The sequence below is a fragment of the Phoca vitulina genome, unplaced genomic scaffold (assembly GCF_004348235.1).
Source record: "Phoca vitulina isolate PV1807 unplaced genomic scaffold, GSC_HSeal_1.0 scaffold41, whole genome shotgun sequence".
In the NCBI taxonomy this organism is placed as follows: Eukaryota; Metazoa; Chordata; class Mammalia; order Carnivora; family Phocidae; genus Phoca; species Phoca vitulina.
In genome coordinates, this window is record NW_022589744.1 from 1949255 (window position 1) to 1970929 (window position 21675).

A 21675-nucleotide genomic window follows, 5' to 3' on the forward strand; every position below is an offset into this window, starting at 1 on the left:
GTTGAGAATGCATTTGGCCAAAGCAAAGAACTGGAAGTTCAGTGTGACTGAAGCATTGCGTATTGAGGGGGAAAGTGGAAAATGATGGCATCAGAGAATTAAGTAGGTGGAGCCAGATTGTGGGAGGCCTTATAGACTATGGTAAGGATTTTGAGTTCTGTATTCTGCTACTAATTGACTACACGATCCTATATTAGTTATTAAACTTCCTCTGCCTCCTTGTTGATTAATACATGAACTTGTGAGAATGTTACAGACTCAGAGTGATATAAATCTTGCCTTGAAAGGTCATTAGGAATAGTTTAGGGCAAATCCCTTTGTTGCAGAAAATATTTGAAAGCCCTTTGACCAATTATGCATTGTTATTAAGTATGTAATCTTTCACATATCTGCACTTGTTGTAGGGGCTAGTTTATCACCTATGCTATTATTTTTTCAGTATACTTTTAAAAAAAAACTTTAGTGAAATAAAGCATGCAATCAGAAAAGTTTACAAAACATAACTATACAGTCAGTATATTATCACAAAGTACTGTAGGGTTTTTTAAAGTCAGTTTATTGAAGTTCAATTTATATATAGTTAAAATTTGCCCCTCTTAAATATACAGTACCATGAGTTTTTGCAAACATATATGGCCATGTAACTATCACTAAAATCAAATATAGCTCATTTCCATCATCATGTAAAAGCTCCATCACAGGGGCGCCTGGGTGGCTCAGTCGTTAAGCGTCTGCAGGTCATGATCCCAGGGTCCTGGGATCGAGCCCCGCATCGGGCTCCCTGCTCTGCGGGAAGCCTGCTTCTCCCTCTCCCACTACCCCTGCTTGTGCTCCCTCTCTCTCTGTGTCTCTCTCTGTCAAATAAATAAATAAAATCTTCAAAAAAAAAAAAAAAAAGTTCCATCATACCCTTTTGTAGTCAGTCCCTTTCTGCTACCCCAATCCCTGTCAGCTAATGATCTGCTTCCTGTTACTATAGTAGTTTTCATAATATTCTATAAATGAAACCATAAAGTATGTAGTCTTTCAACTCTGGCTTCTTATACTTTAATGCTTTTGAGATTCATCTATCTTTTTAGATTTTTTTTCATTTTGCATGTGTGAGTAGTTTATTTTACTGCTGAATAATGTTCCATTGTATGTATGTCCTACAATTTGTTTATCCATTCACCAGTTGATGGACATATGGGTAGTTTCCAGGTTTTGGAGATTATGAATTAGTCTGCTATTTGTGTGTTTGTGGTGATGGTGTGTGGGTGGGGTCAATGTGTCTTCATTTCTTTTGGGTAGATTTCTAGGTATTGGATTCCTAGGTTGTATGGTAAGTTTATATTTAAACTACCAGAGTGTTCCCCAGCATTGTATACCATTTTATGTTCTCAACACTAGTATATAAGAGTTCTAGTTCATTCTTCCCAGTACTTGGTTTGTCAGCATTTTGTTTTTTAATTTTAGCCATTTCACTAGGTATACAGTGACATCTCCTAATTTGCATTTCCCTAATGATTAGTGATGTTGAGTATTTTTCATGTGTTTATCAGACATCCATATCTCTTACTTAACGAAATGTCTGTTCAAATCTTTTGCCAACTTTTTTAATTGGAGTAGTTTCTTGTTACTGAGTTAAGAGTTCTACTTATATTCCAAATACCAGGCATTTATCATATATGTGTTTTACAGATGTATTCTTTCAGTTGGTACTGGTTTTTTTTCGTTTTGTAACAGTGTCTTTTATTTTATTGTTATGTTAATCACCATACATTACATCATTAGTTTTTGATGTAGTGTTCCATGATTCATTGTTTGCATATAATACCCAGTGCTCCATGCAGTATGTGCCCTCTTTAATACCCATCACCAGGGGCGCCTGGGTGGCTCAGTCGTTGAGCGTCTGCCTTTGGCTCAGGTCATGATCCCAGGATCCTGGGATCGAGCGCCGCATCAGGCTCCCCGCTCCGCGGGAAGCCTGCTTCTCCCTCTCCCACTCCCCCAGCTTGTGTTCCCTCTCTCACTGTGTCTCTCTCTGTCGAATAAATAAATAAAATCTTTAAAAAAAAAAATACCCATCACCAGGCTAACCCATCCCCCCAACCCCCTCCCCTCTAGAACCCTCAGTTTGTTTCTCAGAGTCCATAGGCTCTCATAGTTTGTCTCCTCCTCCGATTCCCCACCTTCATTTTTCCCTTCCTGCTATCTTCTTCTTCTTCTTCTTCTTTTTTTTTTTTTAACATATAATGTATTACTTGTTTCAGAGGTACAGATCTGTGATTCAACAGTCTTACACAATTCACAGCGCTCACCATAGCACATACCCTCCCCAATGTCCATCACCCAGCCACCCCATCCCTCCCACCCACCACCACTCCAGCAACCTTCAGTTTGTTTCCTGAGATTAAGAATTCCTCATATCAGTGAGGTCATATGATACATGTCTTTCTCTGATTGACTTATTTTGCTCAGCTTAATACCCTCCAGTTCCAGTGTCTTTTTGAAGAGTAGAAATGTTAAATATTTATGAATTCCAACTTAACAATTCTTCTTATATAGTTCATCTTTTTTAGGTCCATTGTAATAAATCTTTGCCTGACACAAGTTCATCCAGACTTTCTCCTATGTTTTCTTCTAGAAGTTTTATAGTTTTAGGTTTTACATTAAGGTCTATGATCCATTTCAACATGATTTTTGTATGTGGTAAAGGTTTAGGTAAAGGTTTGTTTTTTGTGTATGGATATCCATTTGTTCCAAAGCTATTTGTTGAAAAGATTATCCTTTAAACATTGGGTTGCCCATACACTTTTGTCAAAAAGTAGTTGACGAGGGGGTGCCTGCATGGCTCAATCAGTTAATCATCCAACTCTTGATTTGGGCTCAGGTTGTGATCTCAGGGTTGTGAGATTGAGCCCTGTGTTGGGCTCCGCGCTGGGCGTGGAGCCTGCTTGGGATTCTCTCTCTCTCTTCCGCTCCCTCTACTCCTCCCCCTTTCCCTCTTTAAAAAAAAAGAAAAGAAAAGGAAAAAAAATTAGTTGACCATATTTGTGTGAGTCTTTTTCTGGACTCTGTAGTCTGTTCCATTGATTTCATGTCCATTCTTTTGCCATTACCACGTACTCTCTGGATTACTCTGACTTTACAGTTAGTCTTGAAATTAGGTACTGTGAGACTTCACAGTTTGCTTTTCCTTGCTCAAAATTGTTTTTTCTTTGTTTTTTAAATTTTTATATATAAAGTTTAAAATCAGGGGCACATGGCTGGCTCAGTTAGTAGAGCATGCGACTCTTGATCTTGGGGTTATGAGTTCAAGCCCCATGTTGGGTGTAAGGATTACTTAAAATCTTTAAAAATGAATAAATAAATAAATAATTCAAAAAATAAAATAAAATCAGCTTGTTGATTTTCACCAAAATATTGCCTGCTGGATTTTCATTGGAATTGCTTCAAATCTATAGATCACTTTGAGGAGAATAGACATCATAATGATGGGCATCTTCAGATCCATGAATACATTATATCTCTCCATTTAGATCTTTGATTTTTTCATCAGTGTTTTATAGTTCTTAGCATACAAATATTGTACTATTTTATTTATTTTGTCAGATTTATTCCTGATTAATTTCATTGTTCATAATGATGTTATTTTGATGGTATAGTTTTTAAAATTTTTATTTTCCAAGTGCTTATGGCTAGTATGTACAAAGACACTTGATTTTTTTTTACTTTGACTCTTTAACCTTTGAATTTGCCTAACCCACTTATTTTATTGTAGTAGCTTTTTTGTAGATTCTTTAGAATTTTCTACAGAGGCAGTCATGATGTCTGACTATATGATCCTGTATGAGCTATTATACTTCTCTATGTCTGTTTCCTAATGTATGGATCTGTTTTGAGAATATTGCCAAGTTACAGAGTGATATAAGCCTTGAGTTAAAAGGATGTTTGGAGTAATTTAGGCAAACACCCTTTGTTTCTGAAACATGTAAAAGCCCTTTGAGACTTTAGGGGCTATTTTTCACTATGCTTTTTAAAAATAAATTTTTATTAAAGTATAATATATAAACTGAAAAATTCACGAATCATGTGTATAGTTCAGTAAAGTATCATGCTGGAGGCTTTGATTTGTAAGTTTTATTTGTGGTTGTTCATGTAACGTGAAAAATTAGAAGGCCATTCTGTAGAATAAGTATTGCTTTAGGCTAAAGAATTTATTAACTTGAACTTTAATATCTGATAATCATCTATATTAAATATGAAGCTTAGTGATGACTGAAATTTTCATTGAATTGTAATTAACTCCTAACACTTCTTTAGTGTCCATCTACTTGATGTCCTTGTGCTTTCTTAGTTCAGTTTTTGAAAATTTTTTTTGAATATTTTATTTATTTGACAGAGAGGGAGAGAGCAGCAAGAGAGGGAACACAAGCAGGGGGAGCGGGAGAGGGAGAAGCAGGCTTCCTGCCGAGCAGGGAGCCGATGCGGGACTGGATCCTGGGACTCCAGGATCATGACCTGAGCAGAAGACAGACGCTTAACGACTGAGCCACCCAGGCTCCCAGTTTTTGAAAATTTAATCACCATGTGTCCAACATAACTGAATTTTTTTAGCAGTTTATTTTACTCTGCCATATTTTCATCACATTATTTCAGTAACTTTTATTTGGTTGATTGAAGCAGGAAAAGTGGTAGGAAAAAAAGTAGAAGATGAAGATGAGTAATTTGGAATACCAATAAATATCATCCTACATGCTTGGTAAATTGGATTCCCAGTTTCACTTCCTTCCTGTTACAAAATTAAGCATCCATTCCTTTTGCTATGCAACTTTTCAGTATTTCCCACTGATATGGGCCAAGTGGAATGTCAGTGAACAGAGGTCTTAAATATGCTCCTCTGGTTTGACTTGGCCTCCTACACTGTTGTGGTCTACCATGAGAAGAGCAGCCCCACATATTCATTGCCTCTTCAGTGGCTACGCCCAATACTGAAGACCCATCAGAGTAGTTCTGAACCTGATAGCCCAGCTTAGCTCAGCTGACCCACAGTGAATCTGCAGACTCATGAGAAAAGTAAATGTTGTAGACTACTGAGATTTTGAGGTTGCTACTTAACCAAGAAAAACTGGCTAATATAGCTAAATTCTGTAAATGCTTACCAGTACTTTTCTTTACTTGAAACATATATTTTTAGTTTTTTCCTCTTTAGCTACAATGAGTTCAAGCACAATTTATAGGACAAAGAAGATGGAGGAAAATATTTTTAAGCAGAAAAGTAAACTAGGACATCCAGACTGGACTAATTGCAGAATTATTCCTTAAGGAGTATTATTAGATTCTAAAATTATCAGCCAAGTTTTAATATTGGAACATTTCAAGTGAAGAGAGATGCTTCACTAAATCACATGCATTCTTCTAGATATATTGCTTTTTAAAAATCTAATGCTGATTTTTCTCAACAAAAGGATTCCTCTGTTAGGGAATTACATTAATGGCATGACTCTTTGTGTGTAAACCTGTAAAATACTGTAATTCCATATAATTCAGTCTCAAGTCTGTTCATGAATGCCCAAAGATTAGAAATCTATTATGAGAGAAAGAGACTTGAAAAATATGTCTAGGAGATACTGTATTCATCTGATCATAGTTCCAGAGAGAGAAAAAGATTAGTTGGAAGAGAAGAATTAGTCAACATAGTAAAAGAAAGGACCCAGAGACTAATGAGAAGAAAAAAGTTAAGACAGATCTTGGTAAAATTTCTAAGCTCCAAGGATGAGGAAGAAATTCTGTATTTCTATCAACAGAACTTTGGGGGAAAATAATAGTGATCTGGACTATGGTAATGGTAGGAGAAATGGAAAGAGCATAGCTGATTTGAAATCTGTTTATACTGATAATCTGTAGAACTTCTAATGCATTTGTTGCGAAGGGATGTGTCAGGAAGAAATTAGCAATGGTTTACTAGGCGTCTGGTTTGAATAAATATGTGAGTAGGTGGTAAATATCTACATAAAATTTTTTTATTGAGGTAAAGTTCACCATTTAAAAATGTACAATTTGGTGGCTTTTAATACATTTATAATGTGCAAACATTACTGCATTCATCACTCCAAAAGGAAATCCTATACCTAGTAAGCAGTCACTCTTCACTCCTCCCTCCTTGTAGTCCCTGGCAATCATAGTCTACTTTTTCTCTAGATATGCCTGTTCTGAACATTTCATATAAATGGAATCATACATGTGACCATTTGTGTCTGTTTTTTTCACTTAAACGTAATGTTTTCAAGGTCTAGCAGTATTGTAGCATGACTCAGGCTAGCTTCTTTTTATTGCTAAATAATATTCGATTATATAAATATGCCACATTTTGTTTATCCATTCACCAGTTCATAACATTTTAGTTGTTTCCACTTTTGGATATCGTGAATACTGCTGCTATGAACATTCATGTTCAGGTTTTTGCTTGAAACTTGTTTTCATTGCTTTTGGGTATATACACAGAAGTCAGATGTCTGGGTTATTCTGTATTTAACTTTTTGAGGAACAGCAACTGTTTTACACAGCAGCTATACCATCTTATATTCCCACCAGCAATGTATTAGGATTCTAACTAACTTCTCTACATTCTCAGTAACACTTTCTTGTCTTTTTTTTTTTTTTTTTTAAAGATTTTATTTATTTATTTGAGAGAGAGAATGAGAGACAGAGAGCACGAGAGGGAAGAGGGCAGAGGGAGAAGCAGACCCCCCGCTGAGCAGGGAGCCCGATGCGGGACTCGATCCCAGGACTCCAGGATCATGACCTGAGCCTAAGGCAGTCGCTTAACCAACTGAGCCACCCAGGCGCCCTTTTTTTTTTTTTTTAAATTGCTATCCTACCGGGTATAAAGTGATATCTCCCTGTGACTCTGATTTATAGTTCCATAATGATTAATGATGCCGAGTACCTTTTCATGTGCTTTTTGTCCATTTGTATATCTTCTTTGGAGAAATGTCTCTTCAAGTCTTTTGCTTATTTTTAAATTGTATTGTTATTTTGTTCTTGAGTTGTAGGAGTTCTTTATATAGTCTGGATTCTAGACTCTCTTCAGATAAATGATTTGCACATATGTGCTGCCATTCTAGGTGTTGTCTTTTCACACTTTTTTTTGAAAGAGAGAGTGCGTGTGTACAAGTCGGGGTGGAGGAGGGACAGAGGAAGCTGACTCCCCGCTAAGCAGGGAGCCCAAGGATGTGGGGCTTGATTCCAGAACCCTGAGATCATGACCTGAGGCGAAGGCAGACGCTTAACCGTCTGAGCCACCCAGGCACCCCCATTCACACTCTTGATACGGTGTCTTTTGATGCACAAACATTTTACCTTCCAGTTTACTAATTATCTCTTCATCTCTGTCTAATCTGTTTTTCAATTCACCTGTTGAGTTTTTATTTTCATAATTTTAATTCTTAGCTGGAATTCTAAATTTTTATTTTCTCCAAGTATTAAGCATACTACTCCCCCCCCCCTTTTTTTTAAAGGCAACATGACACAAACCTTTTTTTTTTTAAGATATATTTATTTATTTGAGAGAGCACAAGAGATATAAAGTGAGTGGGAGGAGGGGCAGAGGGAGAGAATCTTCAAGCAGACTCCCCACTGAGCATGGAGCCCCATATGGGGCTTGATCTCTCATGACCCATGAGATCATGATCTGAGCCAAAACAAGAGTAGGACGTTCAATTGACTGAGACACCCACGCTCCCCTACACAGACTTAATACAGCATTTAGTCAGTATTTCTCAGGGGAAACTCTCAGCACTTTGACCCATTAATTCTATATTTATTATCTATAGAAATACTGTAGAAAGAGCTGCATAAGTGGCCATTAATAAGAGACTGGTTATGTTATAATCCATGATATACTGCAGTAGTTTTTTTAAATGAGTTAGAATTACATATGATGAAATTACAACTATAACACAATTGGGAACCTTAAGTGAGACACTTGCTTTAATTTTACTTCTCAGTGTAGACCATATTACCATCATTTCATGTAAGACCATGTGCTTGTTTTTTAAAATTTTCCACTCTTTTCCCCCAGGTTTATTTATTTATTTATTTATTTATTTATTTGAGAGAGAGAGACTGAGAGAGAGAGCACATGAGAGGGGGGAGGGTCAGGAGGGTCAGAGGGAGAAGCAGACTCCCTGCCGAGCAGGGAGCCCGATGCGGGACTCGATCCAGGGACTCCAGGATCATGACCTGAGCCGAAGGCAGTCGCTTAACCAACTGAACCACCCAGGCGCCCTTCCCCCAGGTTTATTGAGGTATGATTGAGAAATACAGATTGTATATATTTAAGGTATATAACATGTTATTTTGATAAATGTATACATTGTGAAATGATTACCACCATAACACTAATTAAATATCTGTCACTTCACACAATTACCCTTTTTGTGCGTGTATGAGAACACTTGAGTTCTACTCAGGAAATTTCAAGTGTACAGTGTATTATTATTATTAGCTATAGTCATCATGCTGTACATTAGGTCTCCAGAACTTAATTATTGAACAACATCTCTCTTTTTCCCCCATCCTCTTAGCCCAGGTAACCACCATTCACCTCTCTTTACTGTAAGTTTGACTTTATTTTTTAGATTCCACATATAAGTGAGATTATGCAGTATTTGTCTTTCTGTGTCTGACTTAGTTGACTTAGTATAATGTCTTCCAGATTCATCCATGTTGTTATAAGCGGCAGAATTTCTTTCTCTCTTATGGACAAATAACATTTGTGTGTGTGTGAGTGTGTGTGTGTGTGTGTAAAATCACATTTTTTTCATCTTTTGACAGACACTGAGGTTGTTTCCAAATCATGGCTACTGTGAGTAATGCTGCAGTGAGCATAGGAGTGCATATATCTCTTTGAGATGATAGTTTTATTTCCTTTTGGTATATACTCAGAAGTAGGATTGTTCCATCATGTGGTAGTTCTATTTTTAATTTTTTCAGGATCCTCCATGCTATTTTACATAATGGTTGTACCAGTTTACATTGCCACCAACAGAAGGGATCCCTTTTCTCCACATCATTGCCAACACTTGTTATCTTTTGACTTTTTGAGAATAGCTGTCCTAACAGGTGTGAGGTGATACCTCATAGTGGTTTTGATTTGCATTTCCCTGAAGGTTAGTGGTGTTAAACATCTTTTTGTGTACCTGTTGGCTGTTTGTATGTCTACTTTGGAAAAATGTTCATTCACATCTTTTGCACATTTTATAATTAGGTGGTTTTTGCTATGGAGTATGAGTTTCTTATGTATTTTGGATATTAACCCCTAAGGATGTATGGTTTGCAAATATTTTCTCCAATTCCATAGGTTGCTTTTTCATTTTGTCAGTAGTTTCCTTTGCTTGCAGAAACCTTTTCGTTTGATGTAGTCTCACCTACTTACTTGGTTTTGTTGCCTGTGCTTTTGGTATCAAATCCAAAAAATCATTGCCAAGACCAATTTCAAGGAGTTTTTCTCCTTTTGTCTAGGAGTTTCATGGTATCAGGTCTTATGTTTAAGTCTTTAACCCATTTTTCAGTTGATTTTTGTATATAGTGTAAGATAGGGATCCAATTTCATTCTTTTGCATGTGTCTTTTCAGTTTTCCCAGCACTGTTTATTCGAGAGACTCTCATTTCCCCCGTTGTGTATCCTTGGTGCCTATGTCAAAGATTAGTTGACCATATATGCGTGGGTTTATTTCTAGACTCTCTGTTCTGTTCGTCTGTGTTTTTTTTTTTATTTTTTATGCTACCACCAAATTCTTTTGATTATTATAGCTTTGTAATATACTTTGAAATTAGGAAGTGTGATGCCTCCCACTTTGTTTTTCTCTCCCTCAGAATTTCTGTGGTTACTTAGGGTCTTTTGTGATTTCATATAAATTTTAGAATTGCTTTTTTCTACTTCTGTAAAAAATGCTATCGGAATCTTGATAGGGGTTCCATTGAACCTATAGATGACTGGGTTGTATGGACATTTTAACAATATTCATTCTTCTAGTACTTGAACTTGGGATATCTTTCCACTTATTCTTCAGTTTCTTTCATCAATGTCTTATAGTTTTCAATGTATGGGTCTTTCACCTCCTTGGTTAAATTTATTTCAAATTATTAATCTTTCTGATGTTAATTAAGTATACTACTTTTAAATTCTGTGCCTCATTACTCCACAATCTGTATCCCTTGTGAGACTATCTCTTTTGAATGGTCTTTCTGATTTACTTTTTTCATATTGTTTTACCTCTTTGTTTTTGTCAATTAAGGGCCAGATACTGTGTATGAAATATTGTGGAAGTAATTTGAGGCCTATGCCAGTGTTGTCTCCCTCTAAGAAGATTTGTGTTAGTTTTTGGCAGGCATTAGCAATCCAAGATTGCCTTAATTTAATTTTGTGGTAGACATTTGGAGCCGAGCTTTATTCCTGTAAAAGGCCAGACTAGCTTTGGTTCATACTTACTCCTAGAGTGTAGCCCTTTGGGCTTCCAAACAAAAGTGTTGGAGTTTTACCAGCTTCCCCTCTGTATCTTGATTTTTCTCTGCATTTCAATATTTGTCCTTCCAGCTCTTTAAAACTGTCAGTAGCTTCTTAGCCTCTCAGATGCCACTGAGTAAAAAGTAGCCCCAAATGCCAGGCTTCAGTCTTTTTTTTTTTTCTTTTTTCTTTATGTAATCCTTCCTCATGCTATTAACTCTTCCATGCCTTCAGGAGGATTTTAAAACATATGTACAGTTCTAGTTTTTCTTAGGGAAAAGTTGGTCTGAAGTAGATAATCTGCCATTATTGGAAATAGAAGTCAACAGTATATAGGTGGAAATACATAACATATAACTTAATCTTTTTAAATATCAAAGCAGATTAAAAGATCACCATATAGGGCGCCTGGGTGACTCAGTCGGTTGGGCGTCTGCCTTCGGCTGGGGTCATGATCCCAGGGTCCTGGGGATCGAGTCTCACATCAGGCTCCTTGCTCAGCAGGGAGCCTGCTTCTCCTTCCACCTGCCACTCCCCCTGCTTGTGCTCTCTCTCTCTCTGACAAATAAATAAAATCTTACCCCACAAAAATTACCATATAATAATGTCAGTCTTACCTACTTGTATTTTCACATACTTTCTTGGAGAAGGGGGTAAGAGATAGAGTTAGAGTGATCCTACTAGCAATTGCACATATTGGATTATCAAGCAGGTGAATATCTTCTTTTATGTTTCTTATCAGGGAAAAAAACGGAAGACCAGTGCTCCAATTTTAACACTTACTGCATTGTACCATTATTATTTCTTTATGGGACTGAATCATTCATGAGGCAGTGAGCCCCTTATAAGGAGGAACCTCGTTTTATCCATGTTTAATTTCCTAGTGCTAAACCTGCTGTTAAGTGTCCATCCAGTAAGTATAGACATGAACGTAGGTGTTGAAAATATCTTATTTGGCTTTTCACCGTGAAAATCAACATGGGTATATGATGTTCTGAATTATCTTAAAAGGAATCTTTTCTTATCAGCTCTTTTGTTCTGTCCTAACAGGTGGCATCTCCACAGAAAGCGACTGTGTTTTTGAGCCCGACTACGCCGTTCCACCACTTCCAGTGAGTGAAGGTATGCAGCACATTCGGATTATGGAGGGCATGTCTCGCTCTCTTCCATCCTCCCCCTTACTCACACATCAGTCTATCAGTGTTCGGCTCCAACCTGTGAAGAAGTTAACTGGTAAGGACTTTACCTAAATTTAGTATGTTTAACAGGAAACTTAACAGTATGACACTTTAGGTCATATCAGATATGTTTATGTGCATCTTTAGGTTTTTCCTTTTTGGCCTTCCTAATGTCACAGACTCTTGGAAAGTGGAACTCCTACTGATTTTAATTTAGGGAATTAGAATAGTACTCCGTTTGACAGATTGATGTATTTATTTTCTAAGTGATCCATCTGTTGTGGACATATTTTTCTAGGCTTTCGGGAAACTTCTAGTTTTGCCAGAATACACTGTTGTTCTGATTTCATTTATCAGCTTGTTCATGTCAGATTAACAGATGGAGATATTGTAATTTTAGGATAATAGAGCTTCATAGTTCAGCAAAGGTACATCAGTCATATTTTCTGTTTTTAATCCTAATCTGTGTATTTCACATCTATTTCTAAAAGCTGATTTAGGTATTTTCCTCTCCCATTGTACATTCCTCCAACTTCTTGGGATATTAACTATAATTCATAAGTTGTGGATTGCACTGACTTTAATATGATCTCACAGTATGTATAACCCATTCAGATCAAGTGATTAGGTGTGAAACTGTGTCTTAATTATTGAATGAACTTTCGTCCTTTTAAGCTTTTTCAGAGAAGAAATTTTAATATGTTGAATGATACTTACATGTGAAAATATGTAAGCCTGGGTCACTTTCTTAGGTTTCTTTTAACATTATCAATATATAGCTGGTATCAATATATAGCTGGTATCATTAAGTTGACTTTTAACATTATCAATATATAGCTGGTATCATTAAGTTGACGGGTTATGAGTGATTAGGGGCAAGAAATTAAGTCATTCCAAAAGGATACATTAACTGCTTACTATATGTCTGGCACTGAGCTAGACAGTGGGGAGGTTTGATTATCATTTGACAATTCAAAAGAAAACAGAAGGAGAGAAGGGAAAATGGAATTTTTGGACTCTTCCATCTATTTTGAATGAAAATTTTTACAGTGTTTATAATTTTCATGAAAACAATAGTATTTCTTTATTCTTTAGTTCCACAAGGCATAAGGCATTTTTATATTTATTGTTTTTAGGCTTCTTCAGATAACTGAGTCAAAGTCTACTTTGATTCTTGGGTCATTAAATAAAAATCAGTAAAATAGCTTAGTAACATTTTACTGAAATATTTATTCCCTCTGATATCTAAAAATAGGATAAATTTTATGTGGTTGGACTTGAATAAAATTTCTTTGCTTAGAAATCTCCCCTTTTTCTTGCAGTTTAAGATATTGTTGATTACTAAAAATATAATTAACCAAATATAAGATGGCTATCAAGTGATGTTCTTCATTTACCACACTTTGGAAGAGTTAGCAAGAAAAGTTCCGTTTCCTTGCAGAAATGAACTGGATTGCCTGAGGTTCCTATCCCATTTGCCTATCCCAATTTAAGCCTCAACTTAAATAGGGAACTTTATTAAAAGATAAGTACATTCAATAACAAAGTCAGTTACATGCCTGATATCACAGAGGTGAGACAGGGAAGCAGTAATAAGAGGTATACTTGGTTAATTACATGTGTGAACTATTCAGTTTTAATTTTTTAGTGTTTGAAGCATTTGATGCTATCAAATAATTTTATTTGTTAAAGAGACTGTCAAAGGCCTAAGAATTTAAAGATTGAGGATGCATTTTAAAATTTCTGAATGAGAGAAATCTGTCTCCTGAAAAAGGATGCTGTGAACATTTTCCTGTGGCCAGTTTTCTGCTAAGTGAAGCAGATGATAAGAATTTTTTGGTTTAACCTAGAATGAAATTACTTTGAAATTTAAATTTAAAACCTTAATTAGTAGATTTATGAGTTATCTTTCCTTTCGTAATTATATTTTGTTATGAATAACTAAAAAGAAAGTTGAATAGAGAAAGATTTACTGACCATAAGTTAAATGTCCTCCAGAGAATGGTTTTTAACAAAATGCATTAATTTAATCCAGCCATTAGGGCTGCACTTACTGATTTATCCATTTCCATACATTTAAACTTCCAATTACCTTATATTCCTTGTATTCATATCACCAACCAAACTAAGTAGGACCAGAATAGTTATCTTATTCTGTTTTCTTTCTGACTTTCTAATATTTAGTACCCTGTTTTTGCTATAGTCAAAGTAGTTTATTATTTTTCTGTGCTTTTCACCTAATTGTTCAGCATATATTTGTTTAGGACCCATAATATGCCAAGCACTGCTCTAGATGCACTTAATAGAGTGGTGAACAATTTTAGATAGTGACAAGTAATATGAGGGTGATGAAATAGGAAATGCGATAGAGGGAGAGTGGAGTGGAGGTAGGATTTCTTTCTGTGGAGTCATCAGGGAGAGTCAGAAGAGGAGGTATTTGAATGGTGGAGATGTGAATAACTGAAAGAAGCCAGTCATGGGAAGATCTGGGATCAGAGCCCTCTAGGCAGAGGGAACAGCTAGGACAAAAGTCCTACAGCAGAAAGCAGCATTGGCATGTCCAAGGAATGGGAAGAAGGCAAGTTTGGTTTCAGCAGAGTAAGTCAGAGGGGAGGGTAGTAGAAAATAGTTGAGGAGGTAGGCAGAAACCAGGGTTTTTAGGTCATGGTAAGCAACCTAACTGTAGGATTTTAAGCAGAGCCGGGATGGGAAGTAATGTGATCTGATTTACCTTTTTATCAGATCTTGTTGGCAAATGTGTAAAGAATGGCATCTGAGGGACTAAGTATGCTATGTTCGTTAACCTTGTGTGTTTTCCTGATCTTTAAATCTATCTTTAAGTTCTGATAAGTTAATAGAATGGTGAAAAGAAAATCTTTTTTTGTTTTATCTTGTGAGATATAGTGAAGGAATAACTAACCTTTTCCTATCATTTTTATCATAGAACCTTTGTACTCCTAAAATATTTATCTGAGTCCTTCACACAAGTGTAGGTGACGACCCATTTGGTATATCAATTCAGACTTTTTTATTCCAAGGAAAGAAGATATAGCCAAATGGTCTAAGCAATGAAGGAAAACTAGAAGACCTAAGGTTGGGCAGGCCTCAAGGTTCATTTGACGTAGCTGGATATTGCTGTGCACTGGGGAGGTCCAGAGGAGATTATGCAGAGACACCGTTGGCCCCTGTTACTGTGGTGATGGCATTGCCCCAGTTCTCTAGATTCCTGCTCAGTGCTCTTTTCAAGATGTTCTTCTTCATAATATCCCAAAGCCCCTCAAGCATACTTCTTAAAATATAGATAATTAGGAGTACCAATAGTTCATTCATTCAACACTTACCTGAATTTATATTGTTGGCCTATTATATGTACTGTAAGTTTAGTAAAAGTTAAATTTTGAGTATTCATATTTTTAGTAGGGTATAAATCATTGCAACCTTTTTGTAGGGCAGTTTGATAGTGTGTATCAAAGTTGTAATGCACAGGGGTGCCTAGGTGCTGGTAGGTTAAGCCTCTGATTCAGTAATTTCACCTCGGGTTGCATGTGCATGTGCTCTCTCTCAAATAAATAAAATCTTTAAAAAAATTGTAATGTAAATAATCCTTGATACAGTAATTTCCTTGCACAGAGTTTATTTTACAAATAAATTTGAACGAGCTTGAAATATGTATGTATGTATGCCTCTATACATATGTATAGTAAAAACTAAAATCTAAATATTTATCACTAATAATTAGTAATCCATTTGTGTGACACACACACACATACACACACGTGCCTGCACATACATTTGGTGGTGGTGTGGAGATACAGTAACTCTAACCCAAAAGTGGGAGAGGGATGACAAATTCTGTTATGTACCTTTCTATAGTGTTTGTATTTTTTACCACATGTAAAATCTGAAGTCTCACGAGGCAGTATAACAAAATGGACCCTGACTGCCATTTCTTAACTGTGTAAACTTAAGCAAATTTGCTGAAAGTCTTTGTACTTCACTTTCCTTATTTCTAAAGTAGAAATAATAGGACTATTACGAGAACTGAATGAGTTGGTACATATAAAGTTCATGAGACAGTATCTGACAAAGAATAAGTAGTCAATAAATGTTAGCCACATTTATTATAATTCTAGAAGAGATTTGGGTGACTTTCCATCAGCTATATTAAATATGAGTTCTGAGCCTTTGGAAGGTGATCTTCAAGTAATTTATGTAATTACCTTAAGTAAGCCCTTTTTCTTTTCTGAGGAGTAACCTTCAAATACTGATATCCAATGGATTATTAGCTAGTCTTTGGGAATTTTTTTTGCGGGGGGCCCGAAAAAGTATTTGCTACATAGATTGGAATGACTGTGTGGCAGTCCAATTTACATGGTAAATAAGTCACAATAACCCATCTGATCATGCTACAGCCTAGTTACTTTAGATGCTAGCTATAGCCAAAATATTATTTTCATCATGGATAAAAAGGAATCATTGACTTGTTTATGATACATCCTGGGAAAAAGATTTAAAGCTATTTTGACATTAAAAACAGCCTATACATAATATTAGTCTACATATTCTGATATAGTTTAGTGTTCTTATACATTTTTCACATGATAATTATCTTGCAATTTTTGGAAGCACTGGAATTCAAGATATACTTTAGTGAATTTTATTGTTAGAAAAAATCACGGAGTTCCTGTGAAGAATGAATAAGATTTCCTAAACCCTAATACATAATAAACATTGAACAGTGTTACTTTTCTTCTCATTTATTATCTTGGATAAAATGGAAATTAGTCTTGAGAAAACTATTGAAAAGCCAATTTGAAAATATAAAGTGCATAGAGATTTAGACTTCATAGTGATTTATTGCAATGTACTCACGATTCTGAAGCATGAGTAAATATCTTGCAATTTTAGGAAAAATATTAGAATTCAAGATATAGTGAATTTTATTATAGTAAAAAATATAGTGTATGTGTATATATATATATATATACTATATATATACTATATATATATAGTAGTCTAAGCTCCATTATTGCTAATGTTAAATATTTCTATTTTAATTTCCATATGTATAAAGTATCTTACCAAATATCTCACCGTGTGGTCCCTAGACCACTCACATTGGAATACTTGGAATACTTCTTTGGAAAATGCAGATCTCTGAGTATCCAGATTTACCTAATCAACCTCACTTCAGAGATTCTGTCTCATTAAATCTGGAGCCCCAGAATCTCTGTTTTTTTAAGGTTAAATGAGAAAATGTATATGAAGACTTTTAAGCTCTTTGGAATGATAGTACTAATTAAACTAGGTCTGGACCTCATTACTGTTTCTAATTCAGATTCTCTAGTTTTATGGGTTAAAGATTATGCTGTTGTAAATTCCAAGGTTTACTCAGTGGCAGGAGTAGAGAAAGGGGGCTCTTACTTCCATTGCTGTCCCTGTAATTTTCCAGACCAAAAGTACAGAATGTTAAGGGGTTGTTACTTAATTCAATTTATGTAATTTCAGTTGCCATCAGTCAGTATTGTTAAAACCAGAGCTGGACAGTAGGTAATATTGAGGAACTATTGCAATGGAGAAAAGAGACCTTAGTGTAGAACTGGGCTCAATACTAAATGCAGTAAAGAAAGCTAAGGATTTATAGCCAAAGAGCAAGGTGAGGAGGGCAGCAAGGTGGATGGAAAATTACAAAGAGGGAGACATCAAGGGTAAGGGTATTATTTCTAAGACCAGTTTAACAGGACTCTTGCTGAATTGGCCAGGGTGATCCGAAGAGGGTGGAGGGATTCTCACTAAATGGACTTACCAGGATCCCTGCTGTTCCTGAGCTAGACTGCAGGCTTCAGGATAAGGCTCAAGGAGGAGTCACAGTGGGAAGGAGCTCAGAGGAGCTTGACAAAGTTTAGTCAAGGAGAGAGTCTTTTTTTTTTTTTTTAATTAACATATAATGTATTATTTGTTTCAGGGGTACAGTTCTGTGATTCATCAGTCTTACACAGTTCACAGCGCAAGGAGAGAGTCTTTATCAGTATATATATATTGAGCAACTAAAAGTCAACATGTATTATCAAATAAAGAATCCTTTTGTGATATTTATATGTGCTGGGTTTACAACATAATTAAGTCTCTTTTTAGATTTTGTAAAAACTTAACCTAAGAATTTGTATGTAAGAAAATAACTATTTTACTGATTATTTTCATGATTGAATGGAAGTCACTCATATAGAGTAGAACTATTATTTATAGTATTGTAGTATTTATTTATAATAAGATTATTTATAGCAGCTGTAGTATCATTGTATATATTTCATTGAAATATAGTAGTCCTATCTTCCTGCCCCTATTCAACCACTACTAGGGGAAGTTTGCAAAACTGCCACAATGTTCCTTAATGGAGAAGGGGCCAAAATAACAAATTATTTACATTTTTCTTATGAAGTGGTTTTGTTTCTGTCAGGTAGAAGATTTGTATATGGAGCCTTTCTCACACACAAAAACTTATACCTTATTATAGAAAAAGCAAATGAGGGGTGCCTGGGTGGCTCAGTCGATTAAGCATCCGGCTCTTGGTTTCAGTGTGGGTCGTGATCTCAAGGTCGTAGGATTGAGTCCTGCTTGGGGCTCTGTGCTCAGCTCGGAGTCTGCTTGTCCCTCTCCTTCTGCTCCTTCCCCTGTTCCTGTTCTCTCTCTCTCCATCTGTCTCTAGAGTGAATAAATGAAATCCTTAAAAAGGAAAAGCAAATGAATTTGACACTTGGAATAACAGTGTATTAGTATGTTTGGCTTCAAGGAACTAAATGGATGGGCAGTGGTGTTTTTGTAGGATTGAAACAAGTGTGAAGAGCCCATTGGTCCACCTTTAAAGCCTCCTCATCCATGCCTCAAGTATAATGGAAATAAATGGGCTTTGCTTTTAAACTAAAGCTGAATCCCAGCATTGCCTCTTTCTCGTTGTGTTATACAAAGTATGTTCGTTAATTTATGCTTTCTTTGTTTCCTCTGATACAAAAACGTGGTAACTTACCTTCACATGGTTACTGTTAAAATGAAGTGAGACCTATATACACACCCTGGCATATAGATGTTGAGTAATTGATACTTGTAATTTTATGCACCTTCTCCAACACACACATTCACACACGGAAAAAAGAAGAAAAAAGAGGGAGATCAAATTTGTGACTACAATACTATAGTAAAATCTTCACCTATGTAAAATGCGTATGGACAGTGTTTCTCACTGTGTGGTCCCTAGACCACTTGCATTAGAAATAGTGGGAGTACTGCTTTGAAAAATGTGAATTCCTGAGTATCCAAATTTACCTCATCAACCTCACTTCACAGATTCTGGCTCATTACATCTGGAGCCCAAAGATCTCTATTTTTAGCAATCTGTTTTGCTCACTAAAGTTTGAGAACCACTGCCCTGAGGAGTTACTGTAGATAATTGTTTGTAAGAATTTATCTCTTCAGATCACTAAAAAAAAAAACACACACAAAACCCACATTTTGGAAGAGCATCCTTTAAAAATGTGTTATTTACTTAAATGTTCAATTGAACCTTTTCTTGATGACTTGGAGTTGTTACTATGAACATGAAAAGCCAAACTAGACTCTAATATATCTTAGGTGACCTATTGGAGATGTAGCAGTTTGCTCCTACACCATGTACCCAAACCAGTATAGTTTTTCTGTTCTCTCCTTTAATCACAGACTCTTTTGTCAGTTTTTACAACTGTATGTTTACCTATTACAGTTCTTCATCTCCTTCTAGTTTTAACTTAATGATGTGGACTTAGAAATCACATCACTAAACCTGTTGACCTGGTATATGGCATTTTCTTACTTTGTCATTGAAGGTGTGGGAGGCTAGGTACATCCTACTGGTAGAATCGTAGGCTACATATCTGTACCTTAACTCAAGGGAATCTGAGAAATGTAGATTTTTGGCTTTCTAGCCATAGTAGTATAGGAACACAAGTTGGAAGAGGTTGAGTAAACCAGCTTGTAGTGTTTGTTACAGTAGTCTTCACATTGCTCTTGAACTTAATAGCTTCATACTTTCTACTCTGTTAATGAATGAAATATCCAAAAAAAAAAAAAAAAAAGAATGACACATCCAATCAGAGTGATATTCAAGAAAAGACATCCAACTTAGTGAGTCTTTGCGAGCTGTATGGATATATCAGTGATGACTTAATCTATTTAAATAGGAAGTCTTTTAATATTTCTTGTAGGTCTTCTCAGTGATGTGAGTGGTGTTAACTAATAACTGATAATATATTCTTTTGTATTCTTTATGTACTCCTTAGTACTGCTCTGGTGCTTGGGGATTAATAATTAGTCTCTATTGGTGATTTGAAGTATTTCATAGTTTAAAGGTTGATGCAATTTTTATCAATCTAATTAGCACAAATATAGTTTTGTAGATGATTTTACTTTATAATTCAAGCAACTTTTAAACTATTACAGTACAGGTTCTTTTTAGCAATTATAATGATTTATTATTAAGATAGTGGTAATGTAAGTGCTGAAATGAATTTCTTTAAAAGTAGCCCTTTTGAAATCATCCAAAAGGTAATATTAACATTTTTCTACTTCTACATGTGCCTTAGTTCATAAATTGCAGGTATGGACATGTTATTTTTCTATTAAATATTTAATAATATTTTTATATTATAAAATTTTTGGCAATTCATATTGTTTTTGATGTGTTTATTTATCAGAATGTTCTAATTATTATAGTTGATTTTTTTGATTGAAGTATAGTTGACACACAATGTTACATTAGTTTCAGGTGTACAACATAGTGATTTGACAAGTCTGTACATTATGCTGTGCTCACCACAAGTGTAGGTACCATCTGTCACCATAATCATTACCGTGGTACCATTGACTGTATTCCCTTGCTGTATCTTTTATCCCCATGACTTATTCTTTCCATAACTGGAAGTATCTCCCACTCCCCTTCACCCGCTTTACTCATCCTTTCACTACCCCCTCACCTTTGCCAACCATCAGTTTGTTTTCTGTATTTATGGATCTGTTTTTGGTTTTTGTTTGTTTATTAATTTGTTTTGTGTTTTAGATTCTACATATCAATGAAATCATATGATATTGTCTTTCTCTGACTTATTTCACTTAGCATAATACTCTGGGTCCATCCATGTTGTTGCAACTGGCAAGATCTTTTTTTTTTTTTTTTTTTAATGGTCATCTGTCATATCAATGGACACTTGAGTTGCTTCTATATCTTGGCTGTTTTAAATAAAGCTGCAGTAAACATAGGGGTATATATATCTTTTTGAATTAGTGTTTTCATTTTCTTTGGGTAAATACCCAGTAGTGAAATTACTGGATCATGTGATATTTCTATTTAATTTTAGTTGAAATAAAACATGGTTTATATCTTCAGAAAGTTTTACACACCATACATACAATTGATTTATTTTTTTCTTTTTTCCAGTGTGCATTTATGTATATTTCTATATGCTTGAATGCTATTATTTGAAATCAAATACTGAAAGTAATTTTATTAATCATTTAACTCAAGGAGATAGAAGAACAAGTAAATATAAAAGAAATAACCAAAATTAAAAGCAGAAATGAATAAAATTAAAAACAAAAAAAACTCTTGATCATTGAAGACACAAGCAAGTTTATTGGAAAGACTAAGAAAATAGAAAAATCTTTGACAGGAATGATCAAAGTGAAAAAGAGAAGAGAGAGGAAAGATAAATAATATATGTAACACATAGAATAAGAAATGAAATAGTCACTGATAATGTTTTCTTATTATAAGAGAATATAGTTATGCAGCTTTATAGCAAAATAAATAAAAACTAGAGGAAATAGTGGTGCCTGGCTGGCTCAGTTGGTAGAGTGTATGACTCTTGATCTTGAGGTCGTGAGTTGAGGTCCACATTGGGTGTAGAGATTACTTGATCATACATACATACATACATACCTTTAAAAAAAAAAACTAGAGGACATGGAAGAAAACAAACT

General features: G+C 35.3%; 1 protein-coding gene across 10 annotated transcripts in view; it reads left to right on the top strand.

Moving 5' to 3' along the window:
- The window catches only part of TANC2 (tetratricopeptide repeat, ankyrin repeat and coiled-coil containing 2), a 361287-nt gene that overhangs the window by 121469 nt on the left and 218143 nt on the right, over positions 1 to 21675 (top strand). For 7 of the 10 annotated variants that reach the window (XM_032429357.1, XM_032429352.1, XM_032429355.1 and 4 more), the window contains one exon: positions 11543 to 11725. In XM_032429357.1, the coding sequence (XP_032285248.1) occupies positions 11543 to 11725 (183 nt within the window). The remainder of the gene's footprint in view (positions 1 to 11542; positions 11726 to 21675) is intronic. The other 3 variants (XM_032429360.1, XM_032429362.1, XM_032429356.1) reach the window with 1 other exon arrangement.